We start from the raw sequence: 20523 nt of genomic DNA, 5'->3' as shown, positions 1-20523 counted from the left end.
CCTTTATCAAAGATTAATTTATCATATACTTGGTGAACAGTCTCAGAATAATCAAGTATATTCCAATGATCTGAGGGTCTACCTTTATTCCAATACCATGCTGGTTTAATGCCTACTGCATTATAATACAATTTAAGGTTGGGAAAATTGATGCCTTCCATTTTCATTTTCCCAAAGATTTCTTTTTTCTAAATCACTTCTTTATTATTTTTTTACTTACATCTTTTTTATTATATCTTTATTTAAACTCTGTGATTACAGACATGACTGTAGTTGGGTTTCAGTCACAAAAAGAACACCCCACTTCACCAGTGCAGTATTACCACCACCAATGTCCTCATCTCCTTCCTTCTCTCACTCATTAACATTGTCAATGGTAGTTGTTAGTGTAACATTTCTCTAACTGCACTCACCCCTTTTTGAGGTGAGCTTCATATTATGAGCCGGTCCTTCCGGTGCTCATCTCTGGGCATTATTACAATAATGTCTTTTATTTTTCTTTTTTTTTTTTTTTTTTTGGTTTTTGGGCCACACCCAGTAACGCTCAGGGGTTACTCCTGGCTATGTGCTCAGAAGTTGCTCCTGGCTTGGGGGACCATATGGGACACCGGGGGAATCGAACCGCAGTCCGTCCAAGGCTAGCGCAGGCAAGGCAGGCACCTTACCTTTAGCGCCACCGCCCGGCCCCTTTTATTTTTCTTAAACCCCATAGATATGTGAGATTATTCTGTCTCTCTCCCTCTGACTTATTTCACTCAGCATAATAGTTTCCATGTCCATCATGTATAGAAAAATTTCATGAATTCATCTCTCTTGATGGTTGCATAATATTCCATTGTGTATATGTACCACAGTTTCTTTAGCCATTCATCTGTTGAAGGGCATCTTGGTTGTTTCCAGAGTCTGGCTACTGTAAATAGAGCTACAGTGAATATAGGTGTAAGGAAGGGATTTAAAAAAATTTTTGGGCCACACCCAGTGATGCTCAGGGGTTTACTCCTGGCTCTGCACTCGGAAATTGCTCCTGGCTTGGGGGACCATGTCAGATGCCCAGGGATCAAACCATGGTCCATCCTAGGTCAGCCTTGTGCAAGGCAAACGCCCTACCACTGTGTTACTGTCTGGCACCCAAACGGAATCCAGCACACACTTTTTTTTTTCTTTTTCTTTTTGTTTTTGGGCCACACCTGGTGGCATTCAGGGGTTACTGTTGGCTCTGTGCTCAGACGTCGCTCCTGGCAGAGATAGGGTACCATATGGGATGCTGGGATTTGAACCACCATCTGTTTAAATCAGCTGCATGCAAGGAAAACATCATATCGATGTGCTATTTCTCCAGCCCCCGGAAGAGATTTTTGTATTGCATTTTTGTGTTCCTAGGTTTTAACCCTAGGAGTGGTATAGCTGAATTATATGGGAACTCAATTTCCAGTTTTGTGATGAATCTCAATATTGTTTTCCATAAATGCTGGACTAGATAGCATTCCCACCAGCAGTGAATGAGGGTCCCTTTCCCTCCACATTCCTGCCAGCACTGATTATTTTTGTTCTTTGTGATACTTGCCAGTCTCTGTGGTTTGAGAAGGTACCTCATTGTTGTTTTGATTTGCATCTCCCTAATAATTAGTGCCATGAAACATTTTTTCATGTGCCTTTTGGCCATTTGTATTCCTTCTTTGAGAAATTGTTCTTGTCCCCATTTTTAATGGGGTTAGATGCTTTTTTTCTTGTTAAGTTCTGTCTGTACCCTGTATATTTTATATATTAGCCCCTTGTCTGATGGGTATTGGGTGACTAGTTTCTCCCATTCTGTGGGTGGCTTTTGTTATCCTAGGCACTATTTCCTTTGAGGTGCAGAAGTTTCACAGCTTAATATTAGTCCCATCTATTTATCTCTGCTATGGAGAGCGCTATTTCTTTCTTGAACATGCCTTTAGTCTCAGTGTTATGGAGTGTTTTACTTATGTGTTGTTCAACATATCTTATGGTTTTGGGTCAGATATCCATCTTTTGCTCTTGTCGGAGGTGCTAGCATAGCTCATTTTCGAACTCACTGACTCTGTTTATAGTAGCTATAAGGTCTTTCAGTGAGTTTTTCATTTTGCCACTAAGTATTTCAGTTCTGTCATTTCTGTTTGAATTTGTATCATTTATACTCTCCTGTGCCCTTGTGTTTTATTGGCTGTTCATTCTATAGTTTTCTTTGAGTTCATTGGCCATCCTCAATATTTCCTCTCTAGATTCCTTGTTTGTTTGTTTGTTTGTTTTGGTCACACCCGACAGCGCTCAGAGTTTACTCCTGGCTCTACACTCAGAAATTGCTCCTGGCAGGCTTGGGAGACCATATAGGATGCCGGAATTCGAACCATCATCCTTCTGTGTGCAAGGCAAATGCCTTACCTCCATGCTATCTCTCTGGCCCCGCCCCCCTCTAGATTCCTTATCAGAGAGACTATATAGGTAGCTGATACTTACTGGGCTTCAGAACTATCTTCACTCACTAAGAACGGGGAGTTTTTCCCTTGCTTTCCTATTGGGACCTATGAAGTGTGGTGCTTGCCATTTTTTAAAAATGTGTTGTAGTGTGGCTGACTAGAAGAAATGCACAGCTGTAGAGTGGCCAGGCTCTTTTTTGCTGCACTGTCCTGGGTGTGAATATGGCTCTTCTGAGTCACAAAGTGGACTCCACTGGCAGTCAGATAAACTGCCTCAATTTCTTATGTAAAAATGTTTTCTTATCAGGATAAATTTTTTTCTATCTTACCTGAGAAATAAAAATTATTTCTAGTTTGGAGCTGTTTAAAAGGCTGTGATTTGGGGACAGAGCAATTAACACAGTGGGTAGGACAATTGCTTTGCATGCGACCAAACTGGGTTTGATCTCCAGCATCCATATGGTCCCCTGAGCCTACCAGGAGCAATTTCTGGGCATAGAGTTAGGAGTAACTCCTGAATGCTGCCAGGTGTGGCCCCAAAACAAAACAAACAAAAAGATTGTGATTCATTTCTAGCATGCACATGGTCTGGAGTTCAATCCCTGACATTTCATGGTGTCTCAAACACTACTCAAAGTAATTTTGATGGACCCCAGAAATACTGGTAGGTCTTCCAAGAAAACCCCAAGATTAAAATATTATTTTCACTTGAGGTAAAAGTATCATTTAATATCTATTCTGCCTTTTCATATCCATATTTTTCTCTTATTAGTAAATTCAATTATATAAAACATGTTTTCATATGAATGATAATATTTAGTCTATTATTCTGCTAGTATAGTGAATTAAATTGATATAATTTCTAATGATGATTTGTGGTATAATATGCCCTGACATTCTAAAGATATATCTTTAATTATATTTCTAATTTCCCTTTTGTATTATGATTTACTTTCATCCACTAATAGATCCTGAATCTTTTTTTAAAAAAAAAACAAAAACACATTTTGTAGGAACAAACTGATTGCTGTACATTTTCTTTTACAATTTTATAATGATTTTTATCTCTTCCAGTAACTAATGTTACATATTTTCATTTTACTTTTATCTAAATCTGGTCTGAAAGTTTTAATTAAGTTATGTTTCACTTTTATTTTAATCCTTTTGTTTTTCTATAAGTTCATAAATCCTTTTCTCCTACTTATATTTCTATTTAGTGTTTTATTTTTATTTTTAGCCCATTTAGGAAAGAAACTGATTTGGAGGGCTAGGGGAGACAAATGTCCATTGAAATAAATCACTAATTGAGGTTACTAAATTGATTGGTAAATAGACTGAAACTGATTGCTGTGTATAGTTGGCACTTTTTTGGTGAGCATGGTGAACTAACATTAAAATCCTTAAACATATCAATATTTACATTATTGTAAACCAGTTACATTAATTTAAAATACATTTCAAATGACTGTAATGATAGCTCAGCAGATAAAGTTCTGACCTTACTTACATGTAGCTGAGTTCTATCCCCAACACCCTTAGCCCAACCAGGAGTGATCCCTAAGCACAGTAAGCAGTAAATCCTGAACACCTTTGGGTGTGACCATAAAACTAAAAAGCAAGAAATTTAATAAATTCTAGATTTTGTTACTCCCTTTGAATATAGGTTTTAGATATTTTTTAAATATATATATTTTTTTACTACTTCCTAGGCATTTGTCATTTTCATGTTTATTTATTTGGGGATTCTAAGTGGTTCTCAGGAGGCCAAAAAGCAATTTTCTTGGCCAATTCCAGGCCAACATAATGACAATATTTAATTTGAAGAAATGACAGTGGTTCAATTTGAAGAATATAATGCTGCTTGGGCCCTACTGTGCCTGGAATTATCTGGGCCACCCTAGCAGTGCTCTGGGGCCTCCAGGGCCAACATGGTGGTTCTAGGGCCTTCAGGACTGCAACAAATTTTGCTGAAGATACACTGTGGTTCTGGGATCAAAATATGGCTACTGAAGAAAAGGTATGTACATGAAGTTCAATATTAACTCTCTAGGGCTAGGACCTTATCATTTTCAACATCTTTACCTCAGGGATGGTTTAGGAGTGCCTCAAGAGAAATACAAGTTCTTGGAAATATAACAAATTATATAATATGTTATACTCTAATGAGAAAGTGTATGTCTCAGAATAGGACCCTTGTTCTCTTTCCAAAGAGTATTAGATTCTGCTATTTACTTCTACTAATATTCTCTTTACATATACATACTTTGAAAAGTATTCAGAATTTATAGTTTAGTTTATTAAGCTGCTTCTCAAAGATACTTGTGATATATCAAATTTGTAGAATGAAGGCCTAGTCTATTCACATCTTTTTCTTTTTGCAGTACTGGCAATGGAATCCAGGTCTCATGCATGTAAGACATGTGTTTTTTACTATTGAGCATCATCCCTGATCTTTCATTCTGGTCTTGAGTCTATGCTTACACTGTCAACTTCACTGTCATCATAGTTTATAGTTAAAGAGCCATATTGCAGACTGACTAGGCCTTCTATAGTTGATGATAAAGTTTTATTTTTCCCCCAGTTAAGAATAATTTTGCTGTCTCTGCCTCCTAATCTCAGCACCACTAACCTAAAGTGCACCTATAAGCATCTATAGATGTTGCCAGTGCTCTTTATGCAGAGAGCTGTTTTGTTTCTGTTCTCTGGTTATGAGTGTGAAAGTTTAGAAACCCGTAAACTCCTTTAGACTTCCTTACCAAGCCAACCGACAAAATATTCAACTATATGTAAAATCTTTGCTTACCTTGCAAAGATATTTTCAAAGACAAATTCTCCAAAAGCCATGGTTTCTTTTAGACTGGATCTTCAGCAGCACCTGTGATGGTTGTCAGCAGCTTCAGAAATAATTCCTGGGGCCGGCGAGGTGGCGCTAGAGGTAAGGTGTCTGCCTTGCAAGTGCTAGCCAAGGAAAGATTGAGACCGTGGTTCGATCCCCCGGTGTCCCATATGGCCCCCCCCCAAGCCAGGGGCAATTTCTGAGCGCGTAGCCAGGAGTAACCCCTGAGCATCAAACGGGTGTGGCCCAAAAAAAAAAAACGAAATAATTCCTAAGGACCCCACATTCTTTTATTGACACTGTCTGAGCCATTCTATTAGTGTGTGTAGACAAAGCAGGCCATCATATTAAAAAGACCGAGCACCAAATACCCTCACAAGCTGTCTCTGGCTAATTATCAGCAAAGATTGGAAGCCCGAAGTAAGACATCTTCATGGACTAAAACCCCACCAATTACAGACTACAGGAATTAGCTAGAAAATCGGTCCTTCTGACTCAAGCCACATGCTGATCACTGCCTCTTGAAAGACCGAGTATCAGAGAATTCAATTGTGTTGATCTTATTGGCAGCCACTGGTCCAAATTATTTTAAACCAGTAAGTGTTAGATTTATTTTTAAGACCTTCCTTGTGAAGCTGCATAGTATAGGGGTTAAGGCACTTGCACGCTGTCAATCTGATTATGATACCTGAAACCACAGATGTAGCCCAAGCATGGTCAGGAATAAGAGCTGTGTTCAAAGTCAGGACTAAATACTGGAATAATCCATTGTGTTGACTGGAAGTTCTTTCTTTAGGTAATCAGTCTTCAAGAAGCTAAGGCCACAATCCACACCAGTCATGTTCCTACTTATCCATATTTTCTAAAAAGACCACAAATTAAGTTTTGGAGATATAATTTTTAGAATAATTATTTAAAATTATTAGAAAGTTAATAGTTCTGAAAAATATTACCATTAAATGTCCTTTATAATGGTCAAAATAAAAATATTAATGCTACATATTGGAAAGAATGTTGAACGGTCTCAGATTTTTGTTGATAAGAATGTAAAATGGTGTATTCAGTCTAAAAACATTTTTAGTTTCATACCACATTGAAAGCACACTTATAGGGTAATAAATGCAGCTCATGTGAACATTTATAACTCTTTATATATGTTTTTTCTCGAGTGTTATATATGAACCAGCAAAGTAAGGTCCAAAGAGCCACCTCTGCAACCAAAAAATGAATATACACAATTTAAATTGTGGATACTATAATAAATGAAAATTAAATTTTGTTCATACAAAAAATCTACACGAGTATTCATGCATTCATGTTACAACCATTTATTAACATATTAATAGAAAAACGTGGGGCTGGAGAGATAGCATGAAGGAAGGCATTTGCCTTGCATGCAGAAGGACAGTGGTTCGAATCCCAGCATCCTATATGGTCCCTCGAGCCTGCTAGGAGCTATTTCTGAGCGTAGAACCAGGAGTAACCCCTGAGCGCTGCCGGGTGTAACCCAACCCCCCCAAAGAAAAATGTATTTAATTTAAAATTACATTTTTATATTTAATGGTATTAATAAGGAAGCATGCTTTAATAACAAGATTCTCCAGAGCACAACATTAAGAGCAAATGAATGTGTGTGTGTGTGTGTGTGTGTGTGTGTATTTGTGTGTGCATGTGTGTGATGATTCAAGGAATGGATTCACAATATTATGAGGTTAACAAGTCAAAAATCTTCAAGGTGAGACAGTACAGTATTAAGGCCTGCGCCATCATGTGGTTGACTTGGGTTTGATCTCTGGCACTATATACCACCAGGAATGGTCTTTGAGAATGGCTGATTGTGGCCCTCCCAAAAATATAGAAGGGACATCAGGAGGAGGCTCACAGGTGGAAGTAGATGTTTTGTATGCAGGAGATCAAAATTTAATCCCCAGCACTTCAGGGTTCCACAAATACTGACCTATGAGTAGCATCCAAGGAGAATCAGGTATGCAACTTCTCTCCATCTAAAAACTGCAAGGCTAGAGAAATAGGAAAGCCAAACAGCAACTGAAGTTTTAATATTGTCTGTTGGCAGAATTATCCTTTACTGCACAAAGGCCTGTTTTTAGTTACTTTCAGGTCCTCAACTGACTGGACAGGGCCTACCCACTTCATGGAGGACAATCATTTTTCGGGGGAAAGGGCCACACCTTATGATGTTCTGATGACACACATGATGACCATATTGTGCCAGGAACTGAACCCCAGGTTCCCACACACAAACAGAGCTGGGACTCCATACTTTGAGCTATCTCCAGGGCTAAGGCTAATCTTCTTAGCTATATCTACAATACATTTTAATTTCACCCTTACCACCATGAAGAAAAATCTAAAGTATTTGAACACATATCCGGCATTGTGAACCAATCAACTTTACTTGAACATTTTATTCTCTTTTAAAATTTTAGCTTGATTGCTTTTCCTTCCCATAAAAAATTTTAGAATCTTGCCTCTTCTAAATATCTTGCTCTGATTTTTAAATATTGTACTGTATATCAATCTGAAGACAACCTATTTATTATTCTAATTTAAGTTCTCATGTCTCTCCATTTATTTAGATCTCCTTTGCTTTCTTTCATTACTTATGTAGTTTTAAGTACACAATTTCTTTTTTTTTTTTTTTTTTTTTTTTTTTTTGGTTTTTGGGCCACACCCGGTAACGCTCAGGGGTTACTCCTGGCTATGTGCTCAGAAGTTGCTCCTGGCTTGGGGGACCATATGGGACACCGGGGGATCGAACCGCGGTCCGTCCAAGGCTAGCGCAGGCAAGGCAGGCACCTTACCTGTAGCGCCACCGCCCGGCCCCCACAATTTCTTTATTTGCTTTGTTAACGTATACCTATGTGTTTTTCTTTTTTCAATAATTTTAATTGTATGTATTTTTCATGCTTGGTTCAAACCTAGATATTACTAGTTTGCTAGTTTAAATACAAAATATCAACTTGGAATATAAGCTGAACTTTATCTTGTATTTTCTCAACATTGTCTTTGATGAAGATATTAAATCCTAAATAAAAATTCTGTTACAGACATAAATTATCACAAGTTTAGAGACTTCAAACAGTAAAGGTTTATTTTAGAGTTCTGTATATCCAAAATTAGATTCACTAGACTAAGTAAAGGTGTCAATGATAGGTTTTTCTGGACACTCTAACGAAGAATCTATTCTTGCCTTTTCCAGTCCTGCAAATTTCTAATATTCTTTGGCAGAAAAACATAGTAGATCAGTAGATCATTCTTGAAACTAATGGTGTAGTGTCTCCAAACTTCTGCCTTTTTGACTGTGATAACATTGCTCTTTATCTAACTCCTTATGCCTCTGCTTTAAAAATATGAGGCCCAAATAACTGAGGATAGTTTCATCATTCAAGATTCCTAATGTACCATCAAAGCTGTTGTATCACAGAAGGTAATAAATTCACTGGTTTCAGGAATTAAGAGGTAGACATTTTGTGGGCATTTTATTTTCTTCTGCACTTCCTTTTGTTGCTTTTTTTTTTTAATTTGGCTATCTGGGTAATACTATGCTCTTTCTGTATTTTTTTAATCTTTGTAACAAATTATCTTATAATGAAACATTTTTCAGATTAGTAATAATTACTTATTTACCTCTGAATTGGGAATATAGTGGAGAGTAGTTAGTCTGATTATATTACAGTCCTTTTAGCTTAGGTAGCAGTGTTACTGCACAATGCTTACCATTTATGCTTACTATAGTAAAATAAGTAAATTGTACTATGGTGTGGCCTTAGAATTCCGACCCTTAACAGTTATTTAAAATATTTCTTGGTTTTTAATATTACTAATAATGATTTCACATGAAAAAATTCCAACAACAAACCTATCACAAGTATTCTATTTTTTCTCCCCAAAGGACCCCAACCTCCTTCATCCAATTGTATAGATCAGTTCCCTCATTCTGTTTTCTTTGGATATTTGTTGTTAGCTTGCTGTGTATCTTTAAGCCAACACCCTCAAGACTTTGTACCTATCCCTTTGATTCTGACTGACTTTACGCATTCATGATATTCTAGTTCTACCCATGCTGCTGAAAATCGCATGGTTTTGTTTTTTTCTTAAGCTGCATAGTATTCCATTGTGTATATATACCCCAATTTCTTTATCCATTCACCTGTAGTTGGGCATTTGTATTGTTTCTATATCTTGGCTATTGTACTAAGTATAGTGATGAACACAGATGTGCATATATCCTCTCAAGTTAATCCTAACAGTTTCTTTAACTCTTTTTTGTTGTTTTGATGATGGGTGTAAACAGGTAATGATGACCATAGAATGCTGTCAAGTCTTAACTCTATTACTGTGATTTGTAGTGTGTTGAGGGCACTAGTGCACAGTGATGACAGCACATCACACACTCTTTTTCTTAATTATTCCCCTCTGTACTGCCTGGAGAGAGAAGTCATAAAACAATACAGAAATCAATCATCATTGCTATGCTCCAATAAAACTTTATTGATGAACACTAAAATTGGATTTTCATATAATTTTCACATGCTACAAAATATTATTTTTATTTTTAAACCATTTAATAATGTAAAAATTATTCTCAGATGTGGGTCACACAAAAGAGGTGGCAGGTCAGTTATGCTCTGTAGGTCATAATTTGTTTTCTCCTGCCTGATGCTCAGGATACCTAGATTATAATTAGGGGAGAAGAAAATAACAAGATAATAGGCAAAAAGATAGCAAGATATTATTGCATCTTGACAGAAATAAAGCAGTAAGATGACTGAGAAATGTGCCACTAAAAATTATGCAAGATGAATCTGAATGGTAAGAACCCATGTATAAGAAAAGTTAGTATAGGATATTTTTGTTTGTTTGGCCACACCCGGTGGTGAGATCAGGAATTACACCTGGCTCTGCACAGAGGAATTACTTTTGGAGGTGCTTGGGAGACTACATGGGGTGGCAGTAGTCCAGTTGTTTACATGTTGACAAACACCCTAACTGCTGTATAACTGCTCTTGCTTCAGTACGAAGTACTGTCAGAAGAAAAAACAGCAATGGAAACAAAGGTTAGAAACAGACACAAATTTGTGAATTCGTGGAAACCCCCAAATTAGATATGGCTGGAAGATAGTGATAGGATAGGAAGGCTTGGAAATCCAAGAATGCTATAATGGTTAAATACTTTAATTTGTTACCCACAATAGGCTGGTTCTAGCTTAATGTTACACATTGGATTTGTGGTCCCTTGCTAGTTTATCTGATCACCCTATGTAAGTAATGTGAACTTAAAAATAATAGAGATGTTTTTATTTATGCCAAATCATTTTACTAAAATACAGCATCTTCTATGTAACCTAGTATGTTGGAAAATGACACAGTTGGACTATTCACCGAAATCCTCATCCTTAAATTTCAATAACTCATTTTATAAATTTGTTTACCCTACACACATTGTTATTGGTTAATTTATGGCCGTTTATAACAATCTTATGTAAAAAGTCTAGTTCCTTTATAAAACTTATAAGATTAAGCACTTAGCTTCTATTTTATTTTTTACCTTTAAATACATTGTGTATGCCAATATTTTTCTATGTCATCAAACCCAGTGGAAGGAAACTAATTTTTAAATTTACATTGATTTGTGGCAATATTTGTATTCAACGATCAAATGCTACACTATTTCCTTTAAACTGAATATGCACTTAATTTGTTTTACTTGTTCAGCAATTAATTAGTTTCAGAGACTTCTTATTTAGGTATTGAACCTGACTATTGATAACTAGAGCAGATACTTTATAAGGATGGCAATGCAAGTATTCCAAACTCACCACATAATAAGTTTTCACTTTTGAAAAAAAAAAAAAAACAATCCCCATTGTTATGTCATCTAGCATCTCTAATAATTGTGTAATATCTTTCAACTAGATTCTTTTTTTCATTTATTTTCTCCAGGACTGCTTCTAGTAAATAGGAGGCAAAAGGGAGCTGTAAGAGAAACATAAAAAAAGATGATCAAAATGATATTTTTTTAGTTCAAAATAATCTACTAAATATCATTAAACCATTACAACTCAGCTAAATGTAACTTTGCACCCATAATGTTACCCTATTGAGTCTCTTTCCAACTTATCTTGTTGGTTAGTGTGGGTAATTTTGTCTTTTATAATAAAAATGATAAAAGAGCAGAAGTAAAATGAAAAAAGATAAACGCCTTATTGAACAATTCATGGTTTACTGACCATGTTAATGATGTAATCTACAATACAAGCAGCTAAGCCATTTATCTTCAATCAGCTGATCAATAGCAGGTTACAGTCATCTCTTGGGTCCACAGGCCTACTGAAGTAGTACTGTATGTTCATTACTCATAAAAGAATGAGAGAGAACTATCAATACAGTTGTCTGTGTTAGAGCCAAACATCTCAAGAGTTGCAGAGTAAAAATTTAGAGGTTGGAAAAAATGGCGAAAGTATACCAATTGATTAAATTGTTATGGAAAAGTTTGTTTGGCATATCAAAGTGTAATACACATGTTGCAAAATGCTGAGTTTCTAAAATGTGGAGTACATTTAAAAATTCCAGGATGCGCATAACTTTCATGGTAAATTTTAGTTGTTCTCTCTGCATTTCTGAATTGTTTGTAATATTTACAGTATAGTTTTTCTGGAATTCAAAGAAAACTTTAAATGTTCCCAGTTACCTCCCATAACCTCACCAACTTCTTTTTACCTTCCTTTCTAACAATCTAGTCATACACAAGGTTATAATAATTTTTTAAAAAAAAGTTTACTGTCATTCTGTAAAGTGTCCTTTAGAAAACCAGGAAAAGATCTTGTTGGCTACCTTATAATCTGGATGAGATCTCATCCATTGTGTCCTATTTCCATTCCCTATCATTATCAGCCCTTTCATGCCAACCTTACTATAGACAGCAGCGCTGATGAACAACCATAAAAGACACAGAAGCCTTGGAGGGGATAGAGTGGGGTAGTGGTTTACTCACTGTTTCTACTATATTCAGATAAAGTGGTAATAATCAGGTCAATTGACAGGAATGATTATTTTCTGAACTGGAACTGGGGCAAAGCTAAATTGGGTATCTTAACATGTCAGGAGCCCTGTCCTGAAAAGACCACCCTCCCCTCCCAAAGGAAAAAAATGAGAAAACAAAAAAGAAGATTGTTCAGTGGCTATGAATGAAACAACAGTCAAGAGAGGCACAGACTGTTTATTATTCCATAAAGGAGAAATAGAGACCAAAGATGGCCCATAGAATTGCCCCAGATACTAAATAGCTTTCTAGCTTAGTGCCTTCTTAAATCATTGTAAAAAACTTCCTTTTTTTTTTTTAAAGCAGTTGGATACCCCAGAGTATGCCAGGAGCTTTACATATTTGTTTTACTTGAAACTTACCACTGAAAAAAGCCTGAGATCACCTCCCAAATTCACATCTGTTCATTTTTAAGATACAGATGAATATAAAATGCACACATTGGCTTAAAATAGATTTTTCTGGATGAAAAGCCTTCCAACCACATTAAATATACACAGACTGCATATGTATTCCAGTTTAAGAAATTGTGGGAATTGTGGGAACCATGTATTTTGAACCAAGGAAAGAGAGTATGTTAGATTCCACTCTAGAAGATAATGATACTAACAGCAAATCCTTACTTTGACAAATTGCACTTCTGGGATGGGGCAAAGAGTTATATTTCATGTTAACTGCCAGTTTTACAAATAGTCTGATTTAAATTCTAAGGGCATTTATATTAGATGTTGTTAAAGAAATGCACATGTAAAAATGATGAAATGGCCAGGCAACTTGCTTTGATTTGGGATATGAAACTTAGCACATATGCATTCAGATTTTTTTAAGAATCAGGAAAATAAGATGAGAATAACTCCTTATCTCTTCCTGGTAGAAATAAAAGCAGAAATGAGCATTTAAAAGATGATTTACTGCAGTTGTTGTAAAAGTTCTCTAATAAAATAAATTTGGAAAACTAGTCCAATTTGAAGACATCCTTTTTTTTCCCCAGGATATTTTAGCAGCTCTAATATATTAAGAGCTACTTTGTTTCTTCAAGAGGGCAATGCAATATTCTGTATATGTATCTGTCAAGCTTCCCCCAAGGCTCACTTATCAAGTGTCATTCCTGGAGTAAAAAACATGCAGAATAGGGAATAGACTATTTCTGTAATTTCCTGTGTCACAATGTCACTGCACTATCACAGCCACAATGTATTTGTTATTAATCACTTTATAAGCATTTTCTCATTCAGATGTTAAAATATAAACATGCCACTATTATCTTGAGATCAGAATTATTTTTAGCATTCTTTCAAAATAATATGTCTTAAAGATTTTCTCTTCTAGACCAAAGTAGTGATAGTACCATGGATAGGGGTTATGCCTGGCACAGTTAACCTGATTTCAGTTCCGGATATACCATATTGTCCCTTAAGCACTGCCAGGAGTGATTCTTAAACACAGAGCCAGGAGGAAACCCCTAAGCATTGTGAGACAAGATCTTTTCTTCTAGGAAGCCTCCCTAATAGAAAAAGAAGTCCATTAATAACTTACTTCTATTTTGGGGGCCAAACCCAAAAATGTTAAGGGTAGGCTATGTTTCCTACATGAAAATCATGTGTTCCATCCACTGAACTCTAAGGTCTATTAATTTGTTACTGTTAAACTATATTTTCTTCCTCTAGCTCCTAATTAAAAAGAAAACCACAGTTAAACATAACTGTTAGATAGTCCTATTTTATTGGATTGTAAGCTTCACATCAAAGTCTGAAGCCACACTATGGATTTCGAAAAAATTAAACCTTTAATCAAGAGGCAGTGTATATCTACATTAACAAGACCTTTTTGGTTTTATTTCTCTCTATAAATAACCATAGTTAATATTATTAAGACTATATAAATTATTACATGAAAGTTATATATATATATATATAAAACTAGTTTTTAGTTTTTGTATTTTGTTTTGACAACACCCAGTGAGCTCAGGACTTAAGTTATTCCTGACTCTATACTCTGGGATCACTCATGGCAGAATGCTAGGATTGAAATGGCGTTGACTCAGTGTAAGGAAAGTGCTCTATTTACTGTATTATCTTCCTGATTCTTTATGTTCCCTTTTTATAAGCAAATTCCTGCTTTTGTTGTTCCCAAATAGTGTTTTATCTACTGATTATTTATGACCCATTCAGCAGCAATTGTAAATACAGGTCTCAAGTAAGTCTTTCCCAAATTACTTTAAAATATTTAAGGGTAAATTATAAAAATATAACAGTATAACCTGCTGTAATATTATAATATCATTAATAATGCAAACACACTTAGAACAAGACAAAGAGTTGGGAAGCATTTGATGTTGGGAAAATTAAAGGCCTCACATAAGATACTCATACATAGGCCAAGGCTTTTCCTTTCCATTTCCCCCATATTTTGCAGGGCCTATGCAAACAATAGTCACTCTCATACTGTTTTTACTGTATTTCTTTAACTCTTATTCTTTTTTTAAACTTTATTTAAGCACCATGATTATAAACATGATTATAGTTGGGTTTTAGTCACAAACAGCACACCCCCCTTCACCAGTGCAACATTCCCACTCCCAAAACCCCCCTCCTTCCCATCCCCTACCTGTATTCGAGACAGGCACTCTACTACAGTTATTTTTTTAAGTTCATTAAGCTATTTTTTTTCTTAAAAGATATGTGTTAAAACAAATACAGTAGTAAAGGTGTGAAAGTGGCAATTGCCGTTGTTTGCATAGGCCCAGCAAAATGTGGGGGGAAACGGGAAAATAATCCTTGGCCTGATTACAAGAAGGTCTCACCCCAGAAGTAGAGCTTACTAAACCTTCTGCTAGTACTCTAATTAGTTCATTGGTGATTCAATAATTTTCAAAAATATACTTGCTACTGAACTTTTCCTTCTTTCCTTTCTCTTCCATCTCTTTAATTTTTATTTCTATTCTTTTTAAAATAACTTTGCTTTTGGTCATCTTGAAACAAATGTATTATGATCAGTTATGTCAACTATGTGATGCATTTTTCTTTAAATAAATTTAATAAAATACAGAAGAATAAAGATATACATGCAACTATCTGGGCTGTCTTTCTGGAACAGCGCTATGTACACACATACTCACACACAGAAACACAATTGCAAGTTATTGCAAAATCACAAAGAAGGGCTGAAATTATTGTACATAGTAGGGCACCTGCCTTCCACCCAACTGACCTGGTTTCAATTCACATAACCTCATCTGGTCCACTGAGCCCTGCCAGGAATGATTTCTGAGTACAGAGCCAAGAGTGAGACCTGAGCATCCAAAACCAACCAAATGAAACAAATTACTAAGAAAACCAAGAAATCTGAAAAAGTATACCTTGAGATCTCGAGAGAGAGGAAAAATAGTACAGTGCTTGCTTTATACACTGTCAATACCAGGCACCTCATATGGTGGCCTACACATCACCAGGAACGATTCCTGAGCAGAGTCAGGAGTGAATCCTGAGCACAGCCATGAGAGTTTCTAGATTAAATATAACTTTCTTTCATACAATTTAATTTTTCTACTACTTTACAGAACTGCATATGGCTTCAGGAATACAGTTTTATGTATCTTCACAGTGCAACTACCCCCACAACACTAATATTCCTCCACCATAGTTCATTGGATCCCGTCCACCTTTTATAAAGTTTGGAGTCTAATTTTTTGCATACACTTAAGGAGACTAGGGCTCCCACAGTACTCCTTTAAATACGAAAAGCACACCATTCTTTCACTAAATAAATTTTAGGTGCTAGATTAAAGTGGTATTACTATTAGACTAAATGTCTACTAGTATTGATCTTTTCTTACCCCATCAAATGTATCTGGAACAACAATCAAGAATTTGGATTCCTCAGGATTCACCTAGAATAGCCCAGGACAGCAACTAAAAAAGTCCACAAAGGCTGATTTATTTTTTCTTTTGCAAAAAAATTGATAAGAACTACTGTTTATGTTTGTGCAGTTACAAAGCACTGCTTAGGGAGGAAAATGGAAAGGTGAAGAAGAGAAAAGAAAAAAAAAGTGAAGATATGTAACCAAGTCTTTGGAATAACAATGCTTGCTTGGTTTTTAGTCTTAAAACAGATCATCATATTGCTCTAGTTGTTCATGTTAAAAACTGACTTATATTTACTGGAAGGATTTCAAATATTTTTAGCTTCTTTTACATGTAAACATCTAGAGATGTCTGCCTTTAGGAACAAGTAAGCCACTGAAGCACCCAAATTAATCATTCAGACTAAAAATGTGTCTTTATTTAAAGATGTTTCTGTATCAAAGTAAGATATAAATCATGGTTGATGATGTTTCAGGAGTTGCCTTGGAAAACTTTAAAAGCCTAATATCCATAACCATAAAATACAGATAACTCATAATCACTAACAGAAAAATGCTCTTAGTATTATGAAATAATCATGTTTTGTGTTGAAAGAAAACAAAATTATTAGAAGAGTAACATTAAAAATCTAACAGACAAAATGAATATTTTAATTAATGAAGTCTTATTTTGGGTTTAAATTTATTACCAAAAAGAGACTTGTTTCAAACAAGTATTGGGTTTCATATAGCTATGTCAACTAAAAAAGAAGATGATATATTTTATATATTATACCTAATTTTATGAAGTATATAACATCATTAGGTGACTTTAGGACTTTAGAAATATAAGTCAATGTAGTATGAATATTATAAAAATAAAAGTGTATGGGTAGAATGCTTGATTTGCAAATGGATGACCTGGTATCATCTCCAGCACCATGTATGATCATTATACCTGCCACCAGAGATACCTGAGTAAAGTTGAGCATTGCTGGGTTTAGCATAAACAAAACCCAAAACAAACATAAACAAAACAAAATAAAAAACCTCAAATCAAAAACCTCACCAAAATTAAATTTTGTAATATTATAAAATTAGAGGTCTAAAATAGGCCCAGGTGGCATAGCATTGCTTGATCAAAGTTTTGAGTCATAAGCATCCTTCAAGTTAGCTAAGTATATAGTTATAAATAGCCTTAAAGACCCCTGAATATTTCTTGGGTGCCCTGCTTCCCAGTATCTCCACTAAAAAATCAGAAAAAAATTTTAATTGAGAATTTTAAACCTCTATTCTTTCAGACTGATGTGATAAATCTGTGAAAATAATTGAGGGTTTATACATGGACATGCAGTTTTATGCGACACACGGAAGCAGCGGACTAATATTTGCAGAGTTGTAAGGAGAAACTTTCAGGTTGACCTAGAGGCTATAATCTATTTTACTTACAAAAGCCAGGGGGATTTAGGAAATTTTTTCACTGCTATACTGCAATGCATCCTAGAGAAGGTAAGCATGTATTTTCAAAGAGGGCACTTGAAAGAGGCACTTGTATTTATGCTTGTTGTGCAAGATCTAAAACTACTAATAAGTACATAGATATATAGAGCTAAAAAAAAATCACTGTCTAAAAGCTATATATTAGATTCTTAAGAACTGAATGTAGAATTTTTGATATAATAAATGTATTTAAACAAAGTAGACTGAATGAAATTTAAAAAAATCAACAAACAAAATAATACGGCATATATGACGAAATAAAACAAAATCCAGATATATTATCTAGAAATCTATGGCTAAGAGATCTTATAAAAATCCTAGCAAAGAACCCTATTGCAGTTATAACAATTATAACTGGTTTTTAATGGTTTAAATGAATTAAAACCATTTACTAAATTTTACAATGTATTTATACAATCTACTTTCCTTTATCTCCAGGTATAAAAGTTCCATGAGGTTAGTGACACTCTCTTTTGTTCACTTATTACCCCTAAATCTGAGACTGTAGATAATATTAGCAGGTAACACATGTTTAAATAGATGCTAGCAGAGATTTAGCTTTATTTCCAGTAATTATTTAACACTACTTTTAAGTTACAAGTACAAAGGACTATTTAAAGTATTATTCATTCTTGAAAACAAAAATAAATATATTTTATTACATTAAAATGCTGAATATCAGAATTGGTAGTGCAAATGAACAGTATCTTTTCTAGGGAAGGGTATAAACAACTGAGTCTTTGCATTAGATATTTGAGTAGGTGGTATCCAAGGAAAAAAGAGGGGAATTGCCTTAACTGCCAATGGAAAGAAATGCCTTCAATATGTAGTACAATTATTTATTTAAAGTTATAACCAGTATAAAATTTCAAATGTAATGCATTAAATGCACTGCTAATGATGGGCATATATGATACAAGAAATTTATTAATTTACTTTAGTAGGTTTTCCACCAATAACTCATAATTAGAAATCCAATTTTAAATGAAGATATAATTCACATTATACAAAAATCATCATTTAAAAGCACATAATTCATGGATTTTTAGTATATCCATATGATATGCAACTAATTCTAATATCCTATCCTATTCTAGAACATTCTGGTCACTCCAAAAAGGAAACTTATACTCATTAGTAGTCACTCTACATTTCCCAGCACACCTTCACTCCCTGGAAACCACAAATCTATTTTTCTGTGCCTGTTTGTTTATGGCTTCTTTAACTTATCTAAGATTTGTAAGTTTCCTAAATGTAATAGCATACATCCATAATTCTGCCTATATGATGGCCAAATAATATTTAAAGTATACATACAGTACATTTGCTTATTCATTCAGCTATGTTTGGGTTAACTTACATGTGAAAAACCTTTGGGTTACATCTAAATTTGAGCTAAAAGTAAAATGCTTTTAATATTTATGTAGAAGCTTTTGTATAGAGAAAGAGCTTTTTTAGTATCTAAATGGGGGCAGATCTATTAGGTAATATAATTTCTCTTATATTTACCTTGTATAATGCTCAATTGTATTGAGTTTCCATTGATTTGCAATATTATAACATGTTGGTTGGTTTTTTTATTTTTTTGTTTGTTTTGGTTTTGGGGTTACATCAGGTGGTGCTCAGGAGTTACTCCTGGCTCTGAGCTTAGAAATCACTCCTGGGGGCCGGAGAGATAGCATGGAGGTAAAGCGTTTGCCTTTCATGCAGGAGGTCATCGGTTCGAATCCCGGCATCCCATATGGTCCCCCGTGCCTGCCAGGAGCAATTTCTGAGCCTGGAGCCAGGAATAACCCCTGAGCACTGCCTGGTGTGACCCAAAAACCAAAAAAAAAAAAAAAAAAAAAAAAAAAAAGAAATCACTCCTGGCTGGCTTGGGGGGGTCATATGGGATGCTGGGATTCAAACCATCGTCTGTCCTGGTATGGCTGCATGCAAGGCAAATGCCCTACCACTGTGCTATCTCTCTAGTCCCAATATTATAACATTCTGGTCTCTCCAAAAAGGAAACTTATACTCATTAGTAGTCACTACATTTCCCAGCACACCTTCACTCCCTGGAAATCACAAATATATTTTTCTGTGCCTGTTTGTTTATGGCTTCTTTAACTTATCTAAGATTTGTAAGTTTCCTAAATGTAATAGCACACATCCATAATTCTGCCTATATGATGGCCAAATAATATTTAAAGTATACATACAGTACATTTGCTTATTCATTCATTTTGGGAGTATAATGTAACCCTCAAGATATCTGTCTGCTTTAATGCATCCACCACCAACATTGCAATAGTATCAGACTATCAAAATAAGCCTTCAGCATATATTCCCTGCAACCCCTTCAACTTTCCCTCTGGCACCCCACATAATTATTAATAGAATTTAAGAATTATTTTAACTGGGTTTTTTAAATATATATTTCCATGAGAAGAACTGGCTTTCACTTTATATTTACTTCACTAAACAAAAATACCTGAAGTTCTGTCTCATAAGGCATGGCTTCATGTTTATTTAAAAATCTGAGTATTGCATTGAGTATTTTTACCCAAACTTATTTATCCAGTATAGCATTTCCAACTTTAAAATATTTTACATTAGCCTTTTACTATGAGTAAAGTAAGTTTTAATATAGGATATGAATTACTTTAAAGCTTAAACAAGCTAGATTCAAAAAGATACTCCATATCATTTGCTTTGTGAGTTTAGACCATTTACATTTAGGTTGGAATTTGATATGTGGAGAAAATTAATTGCTGCCATCATAATTTTATTTTTTTGGGTTTTTTGTTTGTTTTTGTTTTGGGTTAACAGTGGTGCTCAGGGCTTACTCCTTGCTTTGTACTAAGGA

General features: G+C 35.0%; 1 protein-coding gene across 1 annotated transcript in view; it reads right to left on the bottom strand.

Moving 5' to 3' along the window:
- Window positions 1-9759: 9759 nt before the first annotated feature.
- CNTLN (centlein) overlaps window positions 9760-20523 on the bottom strand; it is a 225146-nt gene continuing 214382 nt past the window's right edge. The window contains 1 exon segment of the mRNA XM_049769389.1: window positions 9760-11268. Coding sequence (XP_049625346.1) covers window positions 11167-11268 — 102 coding nt within the window. The 3' untranslated portion in view covers window positions 9760-11166.

This window comes from Suncus etruscus, chromosome 1, assembly GCF_024139225.1.
Source record: "Suncus etruscus isolate mSunEtr1 chromosome 1, mSunEtr1.pri.cur, whole genome shotgun sequence".
Taxonomy (NCBI): Eukaryota; Metazoa; Chordata; class Mammalia; order Eulipotyphla; family Soricidae; genus Suncus; species Suncus etruscus.
This window is presented reverse-complemented; position numbering and strand designations above follow the sequence as displayed.